This window comes from Helobdella robusta, assembly GCF_000326865.2.
Source record: "Helobdella robusta unplaced genomic scaffold HELROscaffold_23, whole genome shotgun sequence".
NCBI classification, from domain to species: Eukaryota; Metazoa; Annelida; class Clitellata; order Rhynchobdellida; family Glossiphoniidae; genus Helobdella; species Helobdella robusta.
This window is the reverse complement of record NW_008704216.1, coordinates 827463-847462: the sequence shown is the minus strand read 5'-3', so window position 1 is coordinate 847462 and position 20000 is coordinate 827463. Positions and strand designations below refer to the sequence as shown.

The 20000-nt window shown below is 32.6% G+C and overlaps 3 protein-coding genes across 3 annotated transcripts in view; 1 reads left to right on the top strand and 2 right to left on the bottom strand.

Annotated features, from left to right (window-relative positions):
• Positions 1 to 4309: 4309 nt before the first annotated feature.
• HELRODRAFT_79004 (hypothetical protein) lies at positions 4310 to 5013 on the bottom strand (the record flags this gene model as incomplete). Its single annotated transcript, XM_009018918.1, has 3 exons — positions 4310 to 4492; positions 4695 to 4771; positions 4902 to 5013. 3 exons carry the CDS (start codon positions 5011 to 5013, stop codon positions 4310 to 4312), a joined length of 372 nt encoding a protein of 123 aa, XP_009017166.1.
• A 3184-nt stretch (positions 5014 to 8197) lies between these two features.
• Positions 8198 to 16106, bottom strand: HELRODRAFT_172251 (hypothetical protein; the record flags this gene model as incomplete). Its single annotated transcript, XM_009018917.1, has 14 exons — positions 8198 to 8229; positions 9992 to 10174; positions 11430 to 11568; positions 11774 to 12010; positions 12270 to 12345; positions 12617 to 12744; positions 12905 to 13026; positions 13175 to 13335; positions 13526 to 13644; positions 13828 to 13988; positions 14942 to 15022; positions 15139 to 15404; positions 15759 to 15860; positions 15958 to 16106. 14 exons carry the CDS (start codon positions 16104 to 16106, stop codon positions 8198 to 8200), a joined length of 1956 nt encoding a protein of 651 aa, XP_009017165.1.
• Positions 16107 to 17486: 1380 nt separating this feature from the next.
• HELRODRAFT_172250 (hypothetical protein) overlaps positions 17487 to 20000 on the top strand; it is a gene marked incomplete at both ends in the record, with an annotated part of 8120 nt that continues 5606 nt past the window's right edge. The window contains 2 exons of the mRNA XM_009018916.1: positions 17487 to 17555; position 18873. Of these exons, the coding sequence (XP_009017164.1) occupies positions 17487 to 17555; position 18873 (70 nt within the window). The remainder of the gene's footprint in view (positions 17556 to 18872; positions 18874 to 20000) is intronic.

Below are 20000 nucleotides of genomic sequence, written 5' to 3'. Positions count from 1 at the left end.
AGATGAATAATAGTCTAACCTAATTGGTTCTCAATAAAGCCAGTAGCATCACCACTACCAATATTCTTGCTACCGTTGTCGTCGTCATCATTATAATCATCATCGATATTGTTATCAGCATCACCATAACCACAATTATTATTATTATTATTATTATTATTATTATTATTATTACTACTACAACCATCATCGCCATCTTTACATATCACTAGTTTAGATTCAGAATCTTTCCTATCATATTTCACATCATCGTCATCATTGCATTCATTACCGTGACCACCAATGTCTTCATCTTCACCATCATCATCATCATCAACAACCTTTTCAACACTGCTATTAATATTATAATTAATATCATTATCGTCGTTAAGATTGTTAATGTCTTTTAAAACGATTGAGGCTTGTAAAACTGACGACGACGACGATGATGACAATGATGATGATGACGTAGGCAATGACGATGATGATGACGACGACGATGATGATGAAAACGAGGTTAGGGTAGATAGCAAGGGCATGAAGGTCGGATCTAGTTTCTTGTACCTAATGAAACTTTCAACTAGAGACCTGTTGCTCAACAAACTCGTCAACTGCTTCATGCCATCATCAGACAATGAGGGTAATAACGGAGGTACTGATGACGATGATGATGAAGGCAGTGCTGATAATAGTGAAACTGGAGGAGATGATAATGATGATGATGATGACGTGAATAGGGAGACGGTTGTAGTAAATGATACCTTTAGCTGCTGTTGTTTTGATTTATAAACTGATTGTGATGATGATGATGACGACACCGATGATGATGAGGATGATGATAAAGTTAATGATGATGATATCAGAGATTGTGATGATGATAGCAAGAATGACGATGATGATGACGACGTAGACGTCGATGAGAAAAATTGAGGTGGAAATAGATGAGGGATAAAAATAGGTTTAGGTGACGAAAATGATGATGAAGAAGAAGAAGAAGAAGCCGACAATGATGATGGTGGTGTCGGTATGATGAATGCAAGTTGGTGGACAGGCGGTGACGACGATGACGTCAGCGATGACGCCGATGATGAAGTTGGCAGGATAATTGCATAGGCAGGAGCCAGAGAAGATGACGAAGATAGCAAGGATGGTGGTGATGAAAACAAAGCTGATGACGACGATAATGAAAATGATAACGAAGCTGGCAGCTTGAAGACTGGATTCAATTTAGCTTGAGATGATGACGATGTTGCAGCAGCAGCAACAGCAGCTGTTACTGATGCCACGTCATTTTGTAGTTTCGCCATTTTCAATTGAAATGTTGCTGAATTGTTGATGTTATTGTTCTGCAGCAATTTCAATCCAAGCTGCTGCTGTATCATTAAATTCTTATTACGCACACTATCAACATCCGTCTCAACATTCTTCAGCGTCGTTGGCAGCAACAACTTCGGCTTCTGAGGCGCTTCAAGAGATTGAGGCTTGTACTGCTGCTGCGGCTGCTGTTGACCTGAATTCTGCTGCTTATGACCTATTTTCTGAAGCTGCTGGTCGATAGATTGTTTGATTTGATGCTGACTCAGAAACTGCTGCATTTGACCTACATTTTGCTGCTGCTGCTGCTGACTCAGAAACTGCTGAGATTGACCTATATTCTGCTGTTCCTCTTTTCGTTTCAGCTTTTCATCTGCCTCCACGAACAAAGTGGCCATTCTAAGAATGAACAGCTTATTTTGATCGTCAGTACTGCCACTACACAACTTATTACCACCACCGACTTCACCATTACTATCCTCGGTGTTATCTCTATTTCTATCACCACAATCACCATCATCATCGTCGTTGGCCAGTAAGTGACCGTTACTGATGTTAATGCCCTTTTGGTCTTCCATGGGCACGTTATTTACAATGGCTACGTCATCGGTGCTGCTGACGTCATTAGTGACGAAGTTTAGAGGAATGGCGATGTTGTTGGTGTTGTTGTTGATGATGTTGACGTTGTTGTTGTTGCTGTTGTTGTTGATGTCACTATCCCACTGTTGTTGTTCAACGTTCTTTTGAAATTTTTTCATTTTCGTCTGCTTCGATCGACAAGATCTTGAAAAAATTTTGACTGGGCTAATGAATTGGCCACAAACGCAAATGAAAATATGAAATACCATCGCCATCACCATCGTCATCATACGCCACAACTACACCACCACCACCACCACCATCACGGACATCATCCTCATCATCACCATTATCATCATCATAAACTTCTTCATCATCACTGTCATCACCTATGTACCTTTGAGTATAGTCACCATAATCAGTGTCATCCTCCATGGAGGAAAATAATTCAACCGTCAGTGGTATCATGTAACTACCACCACCACCACTACTACTACTATTACCATAATTATCTTTATTATTATTATTGTTGTTATTGTTATTAGTGACGTCATCCTTATGGCAGATAACGTCATCATACTTATTGTTATTATTATTATTATTATTTATACTATTGTTGTTGTTGTTGTTGTTGAAAGATTGATTGCCTGTTGCTGCATAGCATACTGCATGGAAGAACAGTAATAATAATAATAAATAATAATAAATAATAATAATAATAAACTCTTAAAAGAAAATTTCCTAACCTAAAAATAGAAAGCGAAAAAACATTCAGCATCTCACATAAAAAAAAAAATCCAAAAATCTCAAAATGGAAAGTGAAGGCTAGGCTAAAATTGAAAGTAATAAAGCCAGGCAAACATGCACACACACAACATGTAGGTACGTACCATTATCTAGAAATCTGTAGCTCATCTGTATGTAGAGTGTAAAAATCAATTTAAAAAAACCAAGTGAAGAACATTTATGAGGGCTCATAAAATTTTGCCTTAATTATACATTATTAATAACAATAAAAATAGTAAGAACTGTGGGTGCCAAACATCCTTATGTAGCCAAATCAAGGTCATTTATAAATATATAAATACATGTTCCTACACAATGGTATACACGTGTGTGTGTGTGCGTGCGTGTGTGTGTGCAGCGTATGCGAAGCAGATGTGTGCGTGCATGTGTCTGTGTGTACATGCATATATTTGACTATGAAATTAATACAATTCAGCTACTGTAAGTAGTTGATGAAAACTAATGAAAAAAAAAAAGAAAAAGAAACTGCAACTGAAAAACATCCAGAAAATGAAACTGAAAAATACCCAAAACGAAAAATTACTTACACTAGAAGAGTAGTGAGGAAGAGCATCATCTTCATCATCGTCGCGAGCATCATTGCTGGTATTGCATTTTCTCTTTCTAGTTCTACTCTTAAAACCAGAGTTTGAAGCCCCATCATCGTCGTCGTCATCATCATCGTTGTTGTTGTTGTTGCTGATGTTGTTGTTGTGTTTGTTGTCGCTGTAATCATCATCACAATCATCGATTTCGTATTTTTCATATTTCACCGTTACATCGCCATTATTGTTACCGTTGTTGTTGTTGTAAGCGTTATTAATGTTAGCTATAACGTTGGTGTTGTTGTTGTAGAATCCTGTGCTGCTGTTGTTGTTGTTGCTGCTGCTGTTGCAGTTCTGTGTAATCTTATTCTGTTGTGGAATAATAGAAATAATCGCAAATAAATATGAATAAAAAAATTAAATGAACAGCAAATCCTAAAAAATAAAATAACTTATTCATCCTGTTTATTTTTAAAGAATAAAAATGGAATTAAAATGCATTAAAATGCATTAATGGAAAGATTGAAAAACAAACATACAAAAGAGTGAGTGCATGAATGAATCTACGAACGAATGAATGAGTGAGTGAACGAATAAATGAATGATTGAACAAATCAACCAACCAATTAAAGATTACCAAAAAAACATTTAATGAAGTAAACTCCTTAAACTAAAATCACATCACCTACATATAATGCATGTATGCATTAATGTATGTATGTATGCATGTGTATGTTTGTTTGTAGATAGATAGATAGATAGACAGACAGACAGAGAGACAGACAGACAGACAGATAGATAGAAAACTACAAACTTGACATATACAAACTTAGCAATATATAAAAAAAGTTACCCTTAGAAACTTGTTAACAGAGATTAAATTGTTGCTGTTCTTGCTGGAACCTTGTGGATGGCAATCTACCAAGTGATTTAAATTGTGTTTGGTGATTGTTGATGTTTTACAATGTCATGTCATTCAATGTTAACGTAATCACACCTTAATGATATGTAATATTTGTTGCAATTGCATTCATTCATTCATTCACTCATTTATTCAATAGAAGGCACACTCCTAATTAGCTATAACCCTAATCCTAAGCATATAGCTAACCTTTTTTATTTTTAAACCTATAAACTTTATAAGGTTCTTCCCCCTGGCACGAGTGCTTCGACTTCATCTCTTCGATGTCTGGTGCCTTGTTGAAGGCACACCTCAGACGAGTTTTCAGTTTTGCAAAATTAGGCGAACTGTCCCCGCGACTCCATCTGCCCGTGTTTTTTGCCCATTCCTGTTTCATTCACGTGTGTGTGTTAGAATTTTGATCGGTGTACTTTTCAAGCATTTATTAAAAGTATAAGTACAACACACACACACACACACACAGACACACACACACACACAAACACACACACACAACAACAACAACAACAGCAACGACATCAAAAACAGCAATGACAACAACAGCAAAGAACAAATAACAAAGAACAAACGAGGAAAACGCTGCTGTGCTTGAGCGACCAGTCCTTCTTGCTTCTGTGCTTCCAGGGCACTTTGAACATTGTCTTCTCTGGGAATTATTCATTCATTCGCAATTTATTCATTCAATCGATCCATTATTATTCATTCATTTACTCACTCATTCATTCATTCATCATCATCGGCATGAAAAACAGCACATCCCTAAAACAACGACGAACCAGCGTCCATCCACTCGAGTCCTTCGATGTTGCCATCTTCCAGATTCTTCTCCAGCCAGGGACGTAACAGTATGCGGCCGGGTCTGTTGTCGTCGGTCAGGCACGTATCCATCGATGATGACGTCATCGCCGATAATCTTGCATTACGATTTGTATTATTATTATTATTATCATTATTACCATTGTTTGTAAGTCTTTGTATCAGCGGTAGTTTAATATCTTGCTGGTAGTCACATTTATTGTTACTGTCATCATCTGAAGATATGTTAGAGTTGGTGTGGCTGGCGTTGACGCTGCTTCCACTGAGGTTGTTGTCGTTGTTGTTGTTGTTGATGTACATCAATGGTGTTTTTGGTACGGAACTCAAGTACTGCTGTTGAAATTGATGTAGTTGTTGACGTAACCGCTGCGGCAGTTGCTGTGGCAGCGACTGCTGTGGCAGCGACTGCTGCGGCAGTTGTAGTTGTTGTTGCAGGAGTTGTGGTTGTGGGAAAGATTCCGGCGACAGCTGGATGGCTTGGTTATCTCCATTTATCAGCACTACGTTCATGATGTTGCTTTTACTTTGTCAGTGAGGAGGAGAATATTGCATAAGTTTGAAGACTCTAACACAATTATGCACAGCAATTATGTACAGTTCTTTGTATCTTTATCTTTCTGTCCTCCTATAAAAAAAGAATAGGGATGTGATGTGAATAACACTATCAATTGCCCATTAACTAATGAAAATTTCTTAAGACAAGTAGTATATACAGTGAAAAAGAGAGATAGAGAGAGAGAGAGAGAGAGAGAGAGAGAGAGGGAGAGAGGGAGAGAGAGAGTGAGAGGGAGGGAGAGAGAGAGAGAGAGGGAGAGAGAGAGAGAGAAGTAAAAACAATTTAAACTGAAACATTTAAAATTCCCCCCTAAATGACACATCACAAAATTTACACACATACATCAGTCAGTAAGCACTAAGCAATAGACTAGTAAGTAAGCAAGTAAGGAAATAAATTCACACACCTATTAATAAACTAATCAATTAATCAATTAATTAATTGCTAGTTCTTTACACACAACTCTTAATTACTCTTCACACACGCCGCACACACACACACAAACACAGTCACGTTGCAAGATATAGGATTGCAATTGAAAACTTTTATGGAATTAACAATATTTTAGATTGTAAAAATGAAAAAATGAAGAAAGATATATGTGTACCCACACACAAACACACACAACCACATATATATATATAATATATATATATATACATATACATATATATATATATATATATATATATATATATATATATGAGATGTGTAAAATCTATGGATCAAAATTTTAATTAAACTTTTCTAAAGAAACTATTTTCCAAATGTGATGTAATGGAATTCCCAGAAATCTAAATACAGTTCACCTATTGATTGCTGTTTAAGTTGTAACAGGCTGGCTAGCAGTTATTGGCTTGCATCATTGTATCATATAATTAAATTAAATTTTTATCTATTTTATTTATTTATTTATTTACTTGCATTTATTTATTTATGATGATTAAATATACGCCAGTTTACACACACACACACACACACACGCAAACACACACACACACACGCATATGTATACATACACACATACACGCGCGCACACACACACATATGTATAGATACATACACACCCATTTAATAAGAACAAAATAGGATGGTGGCATTTTACTTTCGATTTTCTAGCTGCTTATACAATAGTCATCCTTATATTTTGCTGACATACATACATACTTACATACATGCATACATTTCAGTTACTGTAAGATAACAACTACATGCATATATTAATATATATTATATATACAACAGACACACAGATACACACACACACACACACTCACACACAGATACAGACATAAATATTAATAAAAATTACATATATTAAACTTACAAACATACGTAAACATATCAAATACAATTATCAAAACATAAATAAATACATACATGCAAACATACAACCATACATACACATACATGCATACACATACATACAACCATACATACATACAAACACATATACATACACACACACACATTTATAGCATTCAGGCGTGCATTCTAAGTCCTACACTATCAAAATATTACTTTCATTTTCTTTCAAGCCACATTCCAGAATGTCATGATGAGGTTGTTATTCTTAGCATTACTACTACTACTACTAATACTACTACTGCTACTACTACCGCTACTACTACTATAAAAATATTACTGAATTACTAATAAATGAATACAAATAAAAATAAATGAATACCATGAATATTGTGATACTAGGATTACAGACAAAACTACTCTCACCACCTTTGAAAAACTTCAGTAATGACGGATATAGCATGATAGTATCAGTATCATATATCAGGAGGAATGATGGATATAACATGGTAGTATCAATACGGCATGATAGATACAACAATAGTATCATCATCATCGTCGTTGTCACTGTCCTTTACATGCTATTATTTATTTGTCATTCATTATCATTTAGCAGAACTTAACATTAGCACAACTAGACAGCTGAACAATGCAATGATGATCTGATTATCATCTGCTGTCTGCACTGTATTATCGTGGTGATATTTCAGTAAAATGAATGAATTAAATGAGTGAATGAATGAATAAATAATAAAAGATAGATAAACAAACAGACAAGTCATTAACCAAGGAATGAACAAGCAAACAAACAAACAAACAAGCAAACAAACAAACATACAAATAGCAGATCGATCAAATGATGAAATAATGAATGAAGCATTTTGAAATACAGGTGGGACAACAACAACAACAACAACAACAACAACAGCATGCACGCTAATAATAAATTGGAATTAGAAAATGAATGTGTGTCTACTGATCGCTCTCTCTATACTAGACAAACACACACACAGAGACACAGACATACACACGTGTGTGTTTCTGTGCATGTGTGTTTCTGTATATACGCACCTGCTATTTTAAAATAATAAAACATCTGCAAAAGATAAAACAAACCATGACGTTATCATTAATCAATTTTTCGTTAATAATAAAAATTTAGTCTTATAAAAACATTAGAATCGTATAGATAGATAGATTACATTAGGATATATCATATTAGATATATTATATAACAGATATAACTGATATATCATATCAGATATATTATATAATATATATATATATTATATATCAGATATATCATATCAGATATATTATATTGTAATTATATAATAATTATATAGTACAGATGTCAAAAAAAGATAAAGAATAAAATAAAAACCTCAAATTTATTTAAGAAAATCTACTGGGGTCAATATCGTTATCTGTGGGGTTTGGAAAATTAAATAAAATCATCAAAAAATAAAATCATTAAAAAAATAAAGTCATCAAAAAGAAAAAAAATCATCAGAACCAAATCACGATATCCTGTCCAGATACCATATTACATACCATACCAAAAAAACCATATCATTTAGTTTTAGATTTAGATTAGCATTAGATTTAATTTAATAAAAAATAAAAGATTATTATAGTAAAATATTTTAAATTAAATCAAGACAAAATTTTGAAAAAAAATTAAATAAATATATTAAATATACATTTTATATTTTATTTTTTTTCAGAAATTGTTTTTATTTAAATAAATTAAATGAATGGATGTTTGGCCTACAAAGTTACAAAAAGTCTGAAAGAGAAACAAAGAAACAGGCAAACAAACAACAAAACAAAATGAAACAATCAAAAAACCGGACAAACCGAAAAAAAAGAAATTAGATTATAAATACAATAAATCGAAAGTAAATTCGAAAATTTTTTTCAGACATTTAAAAAAATAACTTTCGAAAACAAAAGTGAAAAATTTAATAAAAAAAAAGGCAGGAGGTGGCTTCACATGAGTCCAGCAACTACGCAGGCCACTAATTTATTATTCAAAAATACAATCAAAACGAATAAATTAATAAAATTAAACACGCCAACCTTTTTTTATTCCAATAATTTAAATTTTAAACAAAATAAACAATTTTTCGATAGCTTTGAGACATTTTTCGACAACTTTTAATGGAAATTTTCAACGAAGTCGACAAATTTCCTATGTCGGTTTCATTTCTTTCGAGTGTGAACTATAATTAGCAACCAATCAGGCTCTGTAACAAAGATTCTAAATATATTTTTCATCTTTTCTTCCCTTTAACCTCGTCATTCAGCTCCATTGTAATTTTACGATTTAAAATCCACTAATAGTCAAGATGTAGATGTTAACTCTACTAACTGCTAATTTGCCATCACTATTCGAAACATTTCGTAAAATAAAACTGATCTTACAAGCACGTGCGCATCCCTTTGATTTTTTTTATTCAAAAAACACAATGTTACCACTAATTTCATTTATTTAATTATATATAACGAAACAAAGTACTCATTTTAAAAATTATACAAAACTTTATGGAATCGATTAACAGACGAAATCCAGACTAAAGTTACTCTTACATGAAATTAATTTTCTGTCATTTAATATTCCACTTAGGATAAGTTAACTTTAATACCCTCACAATTAAATAGTTGTTAAATTTATGTAATTTAGTAACTCTACTATGATCAATGCTATTAATGTTTGCAAATTATTATTCTCAATCTTAGCAAATATTATCATAGTTAAAGAAGCATGAATCAATTAAAATTAATACTTGAAATAGAAAAATAAATGGCAGGACAATACAGCCTAATGTAGTAACTCAATGATATGCATCAAACTAACCATTACTTTGATCATTTTGATTTACATTTAAACTAGCATTGAGAAAAAAATCCCTTTAATTAAAAGAAAACAGAATAGAATAACTAAACAATTAACGATTATACATTACAAATTGTATGTAATGTATAATTACATACAATATGTAACACCGACATTAAAAAACGAAGTGCTATGAAGAAAAAATAAAAACAAATTCAAATATTAGGAATTAGGAGATTGGACAATATTATGTGCTATTAATGACGTTGATAATGACAATGATGGGGATTGATTTGTTGTTGTGATGTTTGTAGGTTGAGTTAGTTTTGTTGTTGTAATGCTGGACTGACTACTAGTGTTTGATGATTGGTCAACAATGGCAGCCGGCTGTACAAATGGTGCTTTGTGATTGGCTGCCAGCATGTGATTGACAATTGGTGGCTGGCCGACGGGAGGTGGATGAAAATTTCGACAATTCAGTCCGAATTTGCAGGTTCCCATGAGATAATGGGTGCAGACGGGTTTCGGCGGGCCTGTAGTAAATGTCGAGAAGAATAACAATTTCAATCAACTGATCAACCTAACTAATAATTTTAATATTTTCCGTCATAAAACAATGAAGCAACAACAAAAGCAAACAAAAAATTTTAAAAGAATAAAGATTATTAGGACGTGTAATTTCTATTTCAAAAGTTAATTAGTTAACGTTCCTAAAAAAAATGTCGTTTCGTGGCTTGTACTCGAGTTTTTCCGAATTTGAATATGAAAAACATTTGAAAACACACCTCGGTACCATTTAGCTACAATTTCAAACATCTTAAATTTATTTCGCTTGATTAAACTTCAGTCAAAAAAATACTCACTGAACCAGAAAAACGAACTTTTTAACAAATTCTAGTATCACGATTCAAAAATTTAAAACGAAACCAAAAGCTGAATAATTTAAAAGTGAAAATAATAATAAATAAATCAAAATTAAACACGAGTGAAAGAGCCTTCACAACGCCATCATGCCAACAAACAACCCGTCACATTCTGACTTCCTAGAACCTCGTTAAACCATCAAGACCTTCTACAATTTACAACCCTACTTCTCTATTTTATAAATTTTGATGTAACAAACACAATTAAGTCGGACTGAAATACTACACGTTGACGCTAAAAGATGTTATAACCCTGGTATTGTAGGCATTTTAACCACGGATTACATAAATATTATTTCCATGATTTTAACAACAGATTGCCAGAGAAATCTAATATAGATGAGAGAGAGAGTTCATGTTTTATTAACTAAATGACATAAACAGAAGAAAAATAAACTTGGAACAATGAGATCTTAACTGAATGAAGATTCGAAAAAGGAGAACAAGGAACTGAAAAAAAAATATCACAACAAAAACTAAACGACATTAATTCTCAGAGTGAAGAACAATTAATTTTTCATTAAACAACAACACAGGTAACAAAATCAATCAATCAATTATTCAATCAATTATTCAATCAATCAGTCAAGCATTAAACAAACTCCCGATTGTTAATTAAAAAACGGGCTTATTTATACAACCTTAAAGTTAATCAACCCAATAACTAAATCAACCAATCAATCAATTAATCAACCAAATAATCAAACTCAATCAATTAATCATATAATCAATCAATCGCATAATCAATCAATCAGACAGGTAGACAGACAGACAGACAGACAGAGAAAAAGACAGACAACCAAACAAACGATCAATCATCTTTTAGGAATGACTTTTTTAAAAAGAGATTCCCTCATCAACCTACCAGGTGGGTACTGCATCATCGGCGGCATGACTCCCCTCATCATGGGAATGGGTGGGAAGGGAGGGAAGCCAGGGGGCGGTGGGAACATCATAGGGGGCATCATACCGGGGTGCGGTGGCATGGGCATACCGTGACCGTCCTAAAAAAAATTTTTGAAAATTTTCTATATACAAAAGTACTCAGCAGCAACCTCTAAACAAACAAAAATGAATGAATGAAAGAATGAATGAAAGAAAGAATGAAAGAATGAATGAGCTCGTTAACAAACAAACAACACAACAACAGCAACAACATAAAAACAACAACAACAACAGCATAAACAATATCAAAAATTACTGCCTAACCATAGCCATCACATTAGGCATTGGATACATTGGACCCCAGGGCATAACCAGGCCAGCCTGCATTGTACCACCCCCGTTGCCACCTGGCGATAACTCGACATCAACAATACCAGACGTAGTATTATTACTACCTGTATTATTAGTAGTAATGGAAGTATTAGTAGTAGCAGTGGTAGCAGCAGCAGAAGCAGCGGTAGCAGCAGCAGAAGCAGCGGCAGAGGTAGTAGTAGCAGCTGTCTGCATTGGAAATAGTGCTATAGAATGTTGTTGGTTAGATGGTGTTGATGATGAGGCAGATGATGATGATGTCGTCACCGCCGATACTGCTGTTGTTGTTGTTGCTGTTGTTGTTGTTGTTAGTGTACCATGCTCGAATAAAACTTCACTGTTCTGACTTGTTATCTAAATATATATATATTATCATAATTAGTTAATGTGAATAAATTATGAAAATTAGAGCAGTATTGTAATATTTGAATGAAAAACAAAGAATTACGTCATGAAGAGGAATGATTTTCGGTTCGTGTACGTCTACAAATTCCGCATCTGCTTCGGCCGGGTGGTCCGGTATCCTGAATAAATTATGTTAATTAGTTATTTACTATAAATAGACCATGCAGATTAGTAACTATAAATAGATTGTACCAATCAGTTACTCTCGCTAGAAACAGATTAGGCTGAGCTAGCAATCGAAAATAGACTCTGATGCTAACTAAAATGAACACTTTATTTTATGACAAACACACACAAACACACAAGGACACACACAACACACACGGACAAACACACACAGAGACAGGCATACAAACAGACAGAGAAAAAGTGAGGACCAACTTAACTTACATACAACGAGAAAAGTAGATAACTTGAAGGACATTCTGTTCCCTAATCATCTGGATCTTCCTCTGGGAGCTGTTGCAGCCCGGCTCGACCAGGCTGATGCTACCACTAAGGTACAAAGGTCGGTGCCACTGCAAGGTGAACAAGATCAATAATATCAAAAAAGTAATAATAATAAAAAATAATAATAGTAGTGGTAAAAGTAAGAATGATAACAAACGAATCAAATGTCTGAAATAGTTTCAGTTATCCACCAGGAGACAGAAGAGAACCACAAGCACGCAGTCGAACCTGGGACTTGACGATGACATTTTCATCTGAAAACATCTTCCTGGCATTCTGAAACATCCTATGCTCCATCTCTATCTCATGCCTCAGCGTTTCGGCAAAGTCCACGCTCTTGTTGACATTCACTAAATGGTTGGTGGTGGTGAGTATAAATATATATATATATAATCATGTTATTTCTACATACTGTTTAACACTTTCTTCTCTCTCTCTCTCCCTCTCTCTCTTTCTCTTTCTCTCTCCCTCTTACAATTAAAAGTAAACCCAAAAAACCTCGTTCTGATTCGTTCATTTGGAAGAAGAAGTATGTACACAGGGAGGCATCATCGGCCCACTTCACCGACTTCCTCTTCCTCTTATTGGCTGATGATGATGATGATGTCGATCTCCTGAGACGATTGGCTGCTGATGCTGCTGTAGATGTTGTGTCCATCCTGTTGTTATCTGTCGTTTTTAGTATTTTTGTTGCTGTGGTTGTTGCTGTTGTTGTTACTGTAGTTTATTCAATATAGGGTTTTGATAAATATTCAACAAATTTGCTGTAGGTATTCAACCAATCAGTCAATCAGTAGCCCAATCAATCGGTCAATCAATCAATCAATCAATCAACCTTCATTATCGGACTTTGCATCTTCATCCTCTCTCCTACTGAGGTTGTTGTTGTTGTCAACAGTCTCATCAACATCGTTATCGTCGAAGCTACTGTTGTTGTTGTTGCTGTTTGATGGTTCTGTGCCAGTCCTCTATAACATGAATGATAAAGTAATAATAACAACTATAATATAATTTTACGTTAAATCATAATAATGATAATAATAATAGTAATAATAATAATAACAGCTGACAAGTAGATTGACCAATTGGTGAGCTGATTGACTGCTTGATTGACTGCCTGATACCAACAGCACAAATACAAACACACTAACATTATTACAATTATTGTTGTTATTCGGGCCTTCTCTCTTCCTATTGGTCAGTTTCGGCTTCTTCCGCCTCTCAAAGGTGGGACTTAACGATGACGTCAGAGCACTCATGAAGCATGAAGACGACGATGACGTAAAACCCGATGACGGTGGAGAGAGAGAATCTGTAAAAAAATAAAAATAACAAAAAATATGAAAAACAACAGTAATAATAATAATAATGTTAATAACAATGACGGCATCGACCTTGAACTTTTCCTCCTCTCTGGGGTAAGACTTTGACGGATAATTTGACATTGGATGAGGACGACGACGACGATGTGGTGGTTGATGATGGCGTAGGTGATGATAGCGACGTGGAAAATCTGTCTATTGAATTGTCTGCGGGACTGGTTTTGAATGGAATGAATAACTACCAGGACAACAACAACAACAACAGCAACAACAACAACAGCTACAACAACAACAACAACAGCAACAACAACAGCAACAACAACAGCAGCAACAGCAACAACAACAACTACTACAGCTACAACAACAACTACAGCTACAACAACAACAACAGCGACAACAACAACGATAACAATAATAACAACAACAGTAATAATAATGACAATAATTTTGAAAAAATTTTGAAATAAAGCAAGAATAATATGTATGGGGGAAATATGTACTTTGAATTCTGTCTTTTAATTGCTGGGAGGAAAAAAATAAATAAAAATGATATTAATTATAAATAAATAAATATTTAGGGAAAATAATAAAAAATAACAATAACAATTAAATAATAATAATAACCCGACATCAACTCAATTTATTAATAACAGATACAGACAACAAATAAATGAAAAGCTTAATAATTACTATTGTTATTATGTTTCCCTGATAAATTTTCATTATTATTATTATTATTAGTAGTAGTAGTAGTAGTAGTAGTAGTAGTAGTAGTATTGTTGCCGATATGATCATCATCCTTTCTGTCTTTTTTCTTCCTCTTCCTTCCTTCTTTATCGATCTTTGTTTCATCTTGAGGAGAATAAAGCAAGGAAATAAATCGACATAGTATTACTGATAACGATACAGATGATGATGATGATCAAAGTGATGATAATGATACCTTTCTGCTGCTGATGATGATGATTTGCGGTAAATTTCGACATCCAGTCACTGATGATGACTTTCGACAGAGCGCTTATTTCTGGGCATATTAAAACCACAAAAATATTAATTATAATTATAAATAATAATATTAACTATAATTGTAAATAATAATAATACAATATTAACTATAATTATAAATAATAATGATAATACCATCGTTTGTAGATTTAATCATTCTTTTAATGATCTTTGCAGAACCATTCTGCTTCATCATATCAACAGTTACTGGGATTTTCTTGATTAATTTTAATAAATTGATGATGAATTCACTACTACTGTTATCATTATTGTTATTATTATTATTGTCATCGTTATCGTCGACGTCATCATCATTATCAAGATCACTGCTTCTCCTTCGCCTCTTCTTATACGTCTGCAACCATTGAAAGCATCTCATCCATCCATCATTTGCCAAAAATCTTGATGGCGGTGATGAATTAAGATTACAAAAGATTATAAATAAGTGTTATGTATAAATATATACATATATATATATACACAGTTATTAACAAATAAGACAGTCTGAACCCAAATATATATATATATATATTATGAATAAATATGGATAAATTATCATAAAATTAATTGATCCTTAAATTGTGGGACTACATCATATTAATTAAGTTGGTTTACAATTAATTAATAACTGCTAAGCCAAGACACCACAAATAAAAATACAAAATTCGTTTTCAATAAATAATGAAATACTCTCATTTAAATATAATTTTTTTGTTTAAAAAAAAATAATAATACAAATATTAAAAAATTTATACTTTTCCATATGAAAAGTACAAGGTTGGCCATCATCACTATGACCACCATCGGCATCATTATCAAGATTCTCCAGTAACTCTTTAACATAAACCTCCTTGTGTCTGTCAAAGGAATGGTTATAAAAAAATAATTTGACTATATGAGTATGTATATAAATAATATAGTTTATTTATATATTTTAAAAATATATGCACAAACCTGATACTATCGTCAAAACCCCCATCTGCATGTTCTTCATTTTCTCCATTGGCCATATCAACGAATTCTTCTGCTTCACATTCTATCACCTCAATTGAGGAATCAAAAAGAGGTTCAGCAGCTGACAAATCAATGAACTCTTGGTCCATTATTTTTTAATGTGTGTACTTTTGAGTGCTGTAGATTGTTGTATGTTTGAGAGGTTGTTAACTATTTTGATTGTAAATAATTGATAATTCATGATAAATTTTGTTAAAAAAATTTTTCAAATAAATTATTTTGAATATTGGAATTAAAATTGACAAAAATTGTTTATTAACAATAAATGACAATGCAACGAAAAATAAAACAAATGCACGTTACAAAATCTGACACAAAACGTTACAAACATTAGCCAGCGATGACAAAGAAACAACTGAAAGAAAAGAAGGTTGCCATTTTAAAAAAAAAAGTTAGGACAAAGATCGCTCTCATAAGCGATTGAGGTTTCAAATAATCAGGCATGCTGTATAAAAAGACGATGAGAAGAAACAACAACAAAACAATATCGTAACACATTTTGGCAAAAACTGACAAATAAAAGCAAAAATTTAGAAAATAAAGTGGCGCAGCCATATTACATTTCAGTCATTAACTATTTTTTTAATACAGGATTACACATCTGGTCGTCAGGCATACGAAGTAAGTTGAGTTTATAGAACAACTAAAACGACTATAATTACCAAATTAATAATAAATTAAATATTTAAATAGTTAAATATTTAATCTATAATTCAACATATGCAAACAACAAGTTCAACCTATGAATCCCACATGTATCACACTTTGATGATTTGTATGTTTTATTAAAAAAATTATTTAAATAACTCAAAATTTATTATCAGAATTTCAAAAATTGAATAAATTTCTAATTAACTTCAATTAAAATGCTAAGTCAACGCCGCAAAATTATTTAATAAGAGCACGTGATTTATTTTTATACATTTAAAAGTAAATTTAACAAATGACCATTCATTCGTTTATAAATATTTAGTACTTTTCGCGAGTTTCGTTTTAGTGAAATTTAGTTGAAAAAATAAAAATAGTTTCATCTCTTCTAGATCACTATTTGATTGATTAGTGGATGAGTGGGCGTTGCTTTTGATTTTTGGTCCAATTTGAGATTTGAGGCCTCTTCAGTTTGGTTTTTTTTTTTGAACAGGTAAGCCATGATATGATGATTGGCAAGGTAGAAAGAAATGATGTAAAATATTTAAATTTAAATTATAAAAATTAAATTAAATATGGAGATTTCCTAATTTTATTATCTGCAGAGTTAATTGAATTAGTTATAAGAAAAAGGTGTATTAAAAGAGTATATTATCTTCTTTTGTCTGATTGAATGATGATTTCTTATTAAAAAAAAAGTTTGATTAATAGTTTTCAAATTTTTTTTTTAGAAGAAGCAGTAATTGCCTGCCTAATAGGATTGGTGACAGATTAGTGAATTGGTTAATTAATTATATACATAGGGATAGGCACACTACAAAATGGATCATAAAGACCTTCTTACTACAGAGTATGGCTTGTTATTTCAACAGATCATTAGTGATTTGAAGGTTACTTAATGTTACTTTAATATTTAATAATTTCTCTTATTATTATTAATTGGTTAATTAACTAATTAATTTAGTTAAATGTGGGTTTTTAACTAATTAATTTAGTTAAATGTGGATTTTTTTCAATAATTTATTAAGTTATTAATATTTTTGAAGTCATTTATCAAAATTATATTATTTATTTGTATATGAAATTTAATTCTATGCTTTTTACTGGCTAGCATTGTATATTACTTATAGTCTTGTTGTTTTTTTTAGTTTTAATTGAATTTTTTATAAAATAATTATGTAAAGACATAAGATAATAATGATCAAAAGATGTGTGCACATCTACTCAGCTAAAGTTTTCGTGTGTACATGAACAAAATCAATAAATTCAACAAAATCAACATTACAACTATGTATCACTAATCTAATAATTGTGTTTGTTAGGTCAATTATGTCAGATAACACTAATGACTAATCTAATGATTATGTTTGTTATGTTTGTTAAATTGATGAAAGAGAGAGAGAGAGAGAGAGAGAGAGAGAGAGAGAGGAAGACAAGTATTCCACAGACACCACCAAAAATGTCATTCATTTCATGTGTTTATCTCTACAATTATATAACACTGATCAACTCTTTCCTTATCAAACTTCAAACTCCCTCCACTAATTAGGGAAGTTAGGGAAATAATTTACATGAAAAAAGTAACTACAGAATGTAAGCACACCCATGTTAAACCAATATTAAAGAATTGTTGTGATGTGTGTGTGTGTGTGTGTGTGTGTGGCTGAATGTATTTGTTTGTATGTTAAGTTATGCTATGCTATGCTAGTAATAATCTATCTCTTAATTGTTGAAGTTAATTGATAAGGAAATATTTCATTTCAATGACATGTGTGTGTGTGTATATGTGTGTGTGTTTTGTGTGTGTGTACGTGCGTATGTAAGTGTGTGTGTGTGTTCAATTAGTTTTTACTGCAGTCAGATAAGATAAGAATATTGGAAATTTTTCAATTTGCTTCTTTTCATTTATTCATATGCGCGCGCGTGTGTATGTGTGTGTGTGGGTGTGTGTGTGTGTGTGTGTGTGTGTGTAAGTGTGTGTGTGAGTTATTCTGCATAGAATTGAGTGGCAGGTTGTTTTTCAGCAGCAGTTTTTTTTTTTTGGTAGGCCAACTGTATGTTTTTTTTTATTGCCTGTATTCCAAATTCTACTACTACAACAACAACTACTACTACTATTACTACTACTGCTACTTCTACTACTACTACTACTACTGGTAATAATAATAATATTATAAAATAATTATGATTATAATTTTTATTCGTAGGGTAGTTATCCATTGTGGGAAGATTTTACGAAGCAGACTTCTAAACTACAGACTGCCCTTAAGTTTGTCCTTTTACTCTTGTTTATTTTTTGTGGGCGTTTGTGTTGGCGTTTGCATGTATTTGTTTGTGTGTGATTGGTTGTTTGGTTAGCTAATTGGTTGGTCAGCTAATTGGTTGGTCATTTGGTTGGTTGGTCATTTGGTTGGTCGGTCATTTGGCTAGCTGGTTTGTAGGTTGGTTGGTTGGTTGGTTGGTTGATTGGTTATATGCTTAGAGGTATGCATGTCTTTATGTTTGATTTTCTGTGTTTATATGTGTGTATGTCTCTCTGTGTGTGTGTGTTTGTTTGTATGTGTAGGTTTATATATGTTTGGTGTATATTTTATATGTTTATGTGTCTGTTTTGTTTCTGTATTTATATGTTAATTAGTTTGTTAAATGCTTGCTAATGATATAGGTATTTTTAAATTAGTCTTTATTTAAGGTGTGTTGTATGTTTGTGTGTATTCTTGTATGTATTTGTTTGTTTGGGTGTATGTTTATGTGTGTGTGTGTGTGTGTGTGTGTGTGTATGTTTGTATGTGTGTTATGTGTATATGCATGTATTCATGTATGTGTTTGTTTTTTGTGTGTATGTGTATGTTTATGTGTGAAAGTGTGTGTGTGTGCGTGTGCGTGTATGTGTGTTAGGTGTGTATGCAAATTAGATTATATTGGTGTAAATTAACATTGTCAGAAGCCTGATGGGTCTGTTAAGTTGTGATGTTGTTGTCTGGTTTCTGTTGTTTGTATGTTTTTGATGTTAATTTTCTTCTTCCTATCTTTGTCATTAAATTGTTGTTGTTAATGATGACAAATGAAATCATTTTGAGAGAGAGAGAGAGAGAGAGAGAGAGAGAGAGAGAGAGAGAGAGAGAGAAGAAAACAAAATCACATGCTGTTTGTTTACTGTTTGATAAATGGCGCCATTAAAAAGGATGATCAAATCATTGTTCTCTATTGCTACTGCTGATTTTTATCTCTCTATCATCATCATCATCATCTGTATCTACATTATTATCATTAGCACATATAAGTTTGTCATAATTCTTTATATTATCTTCTATATTATTATTAACATCATCTCT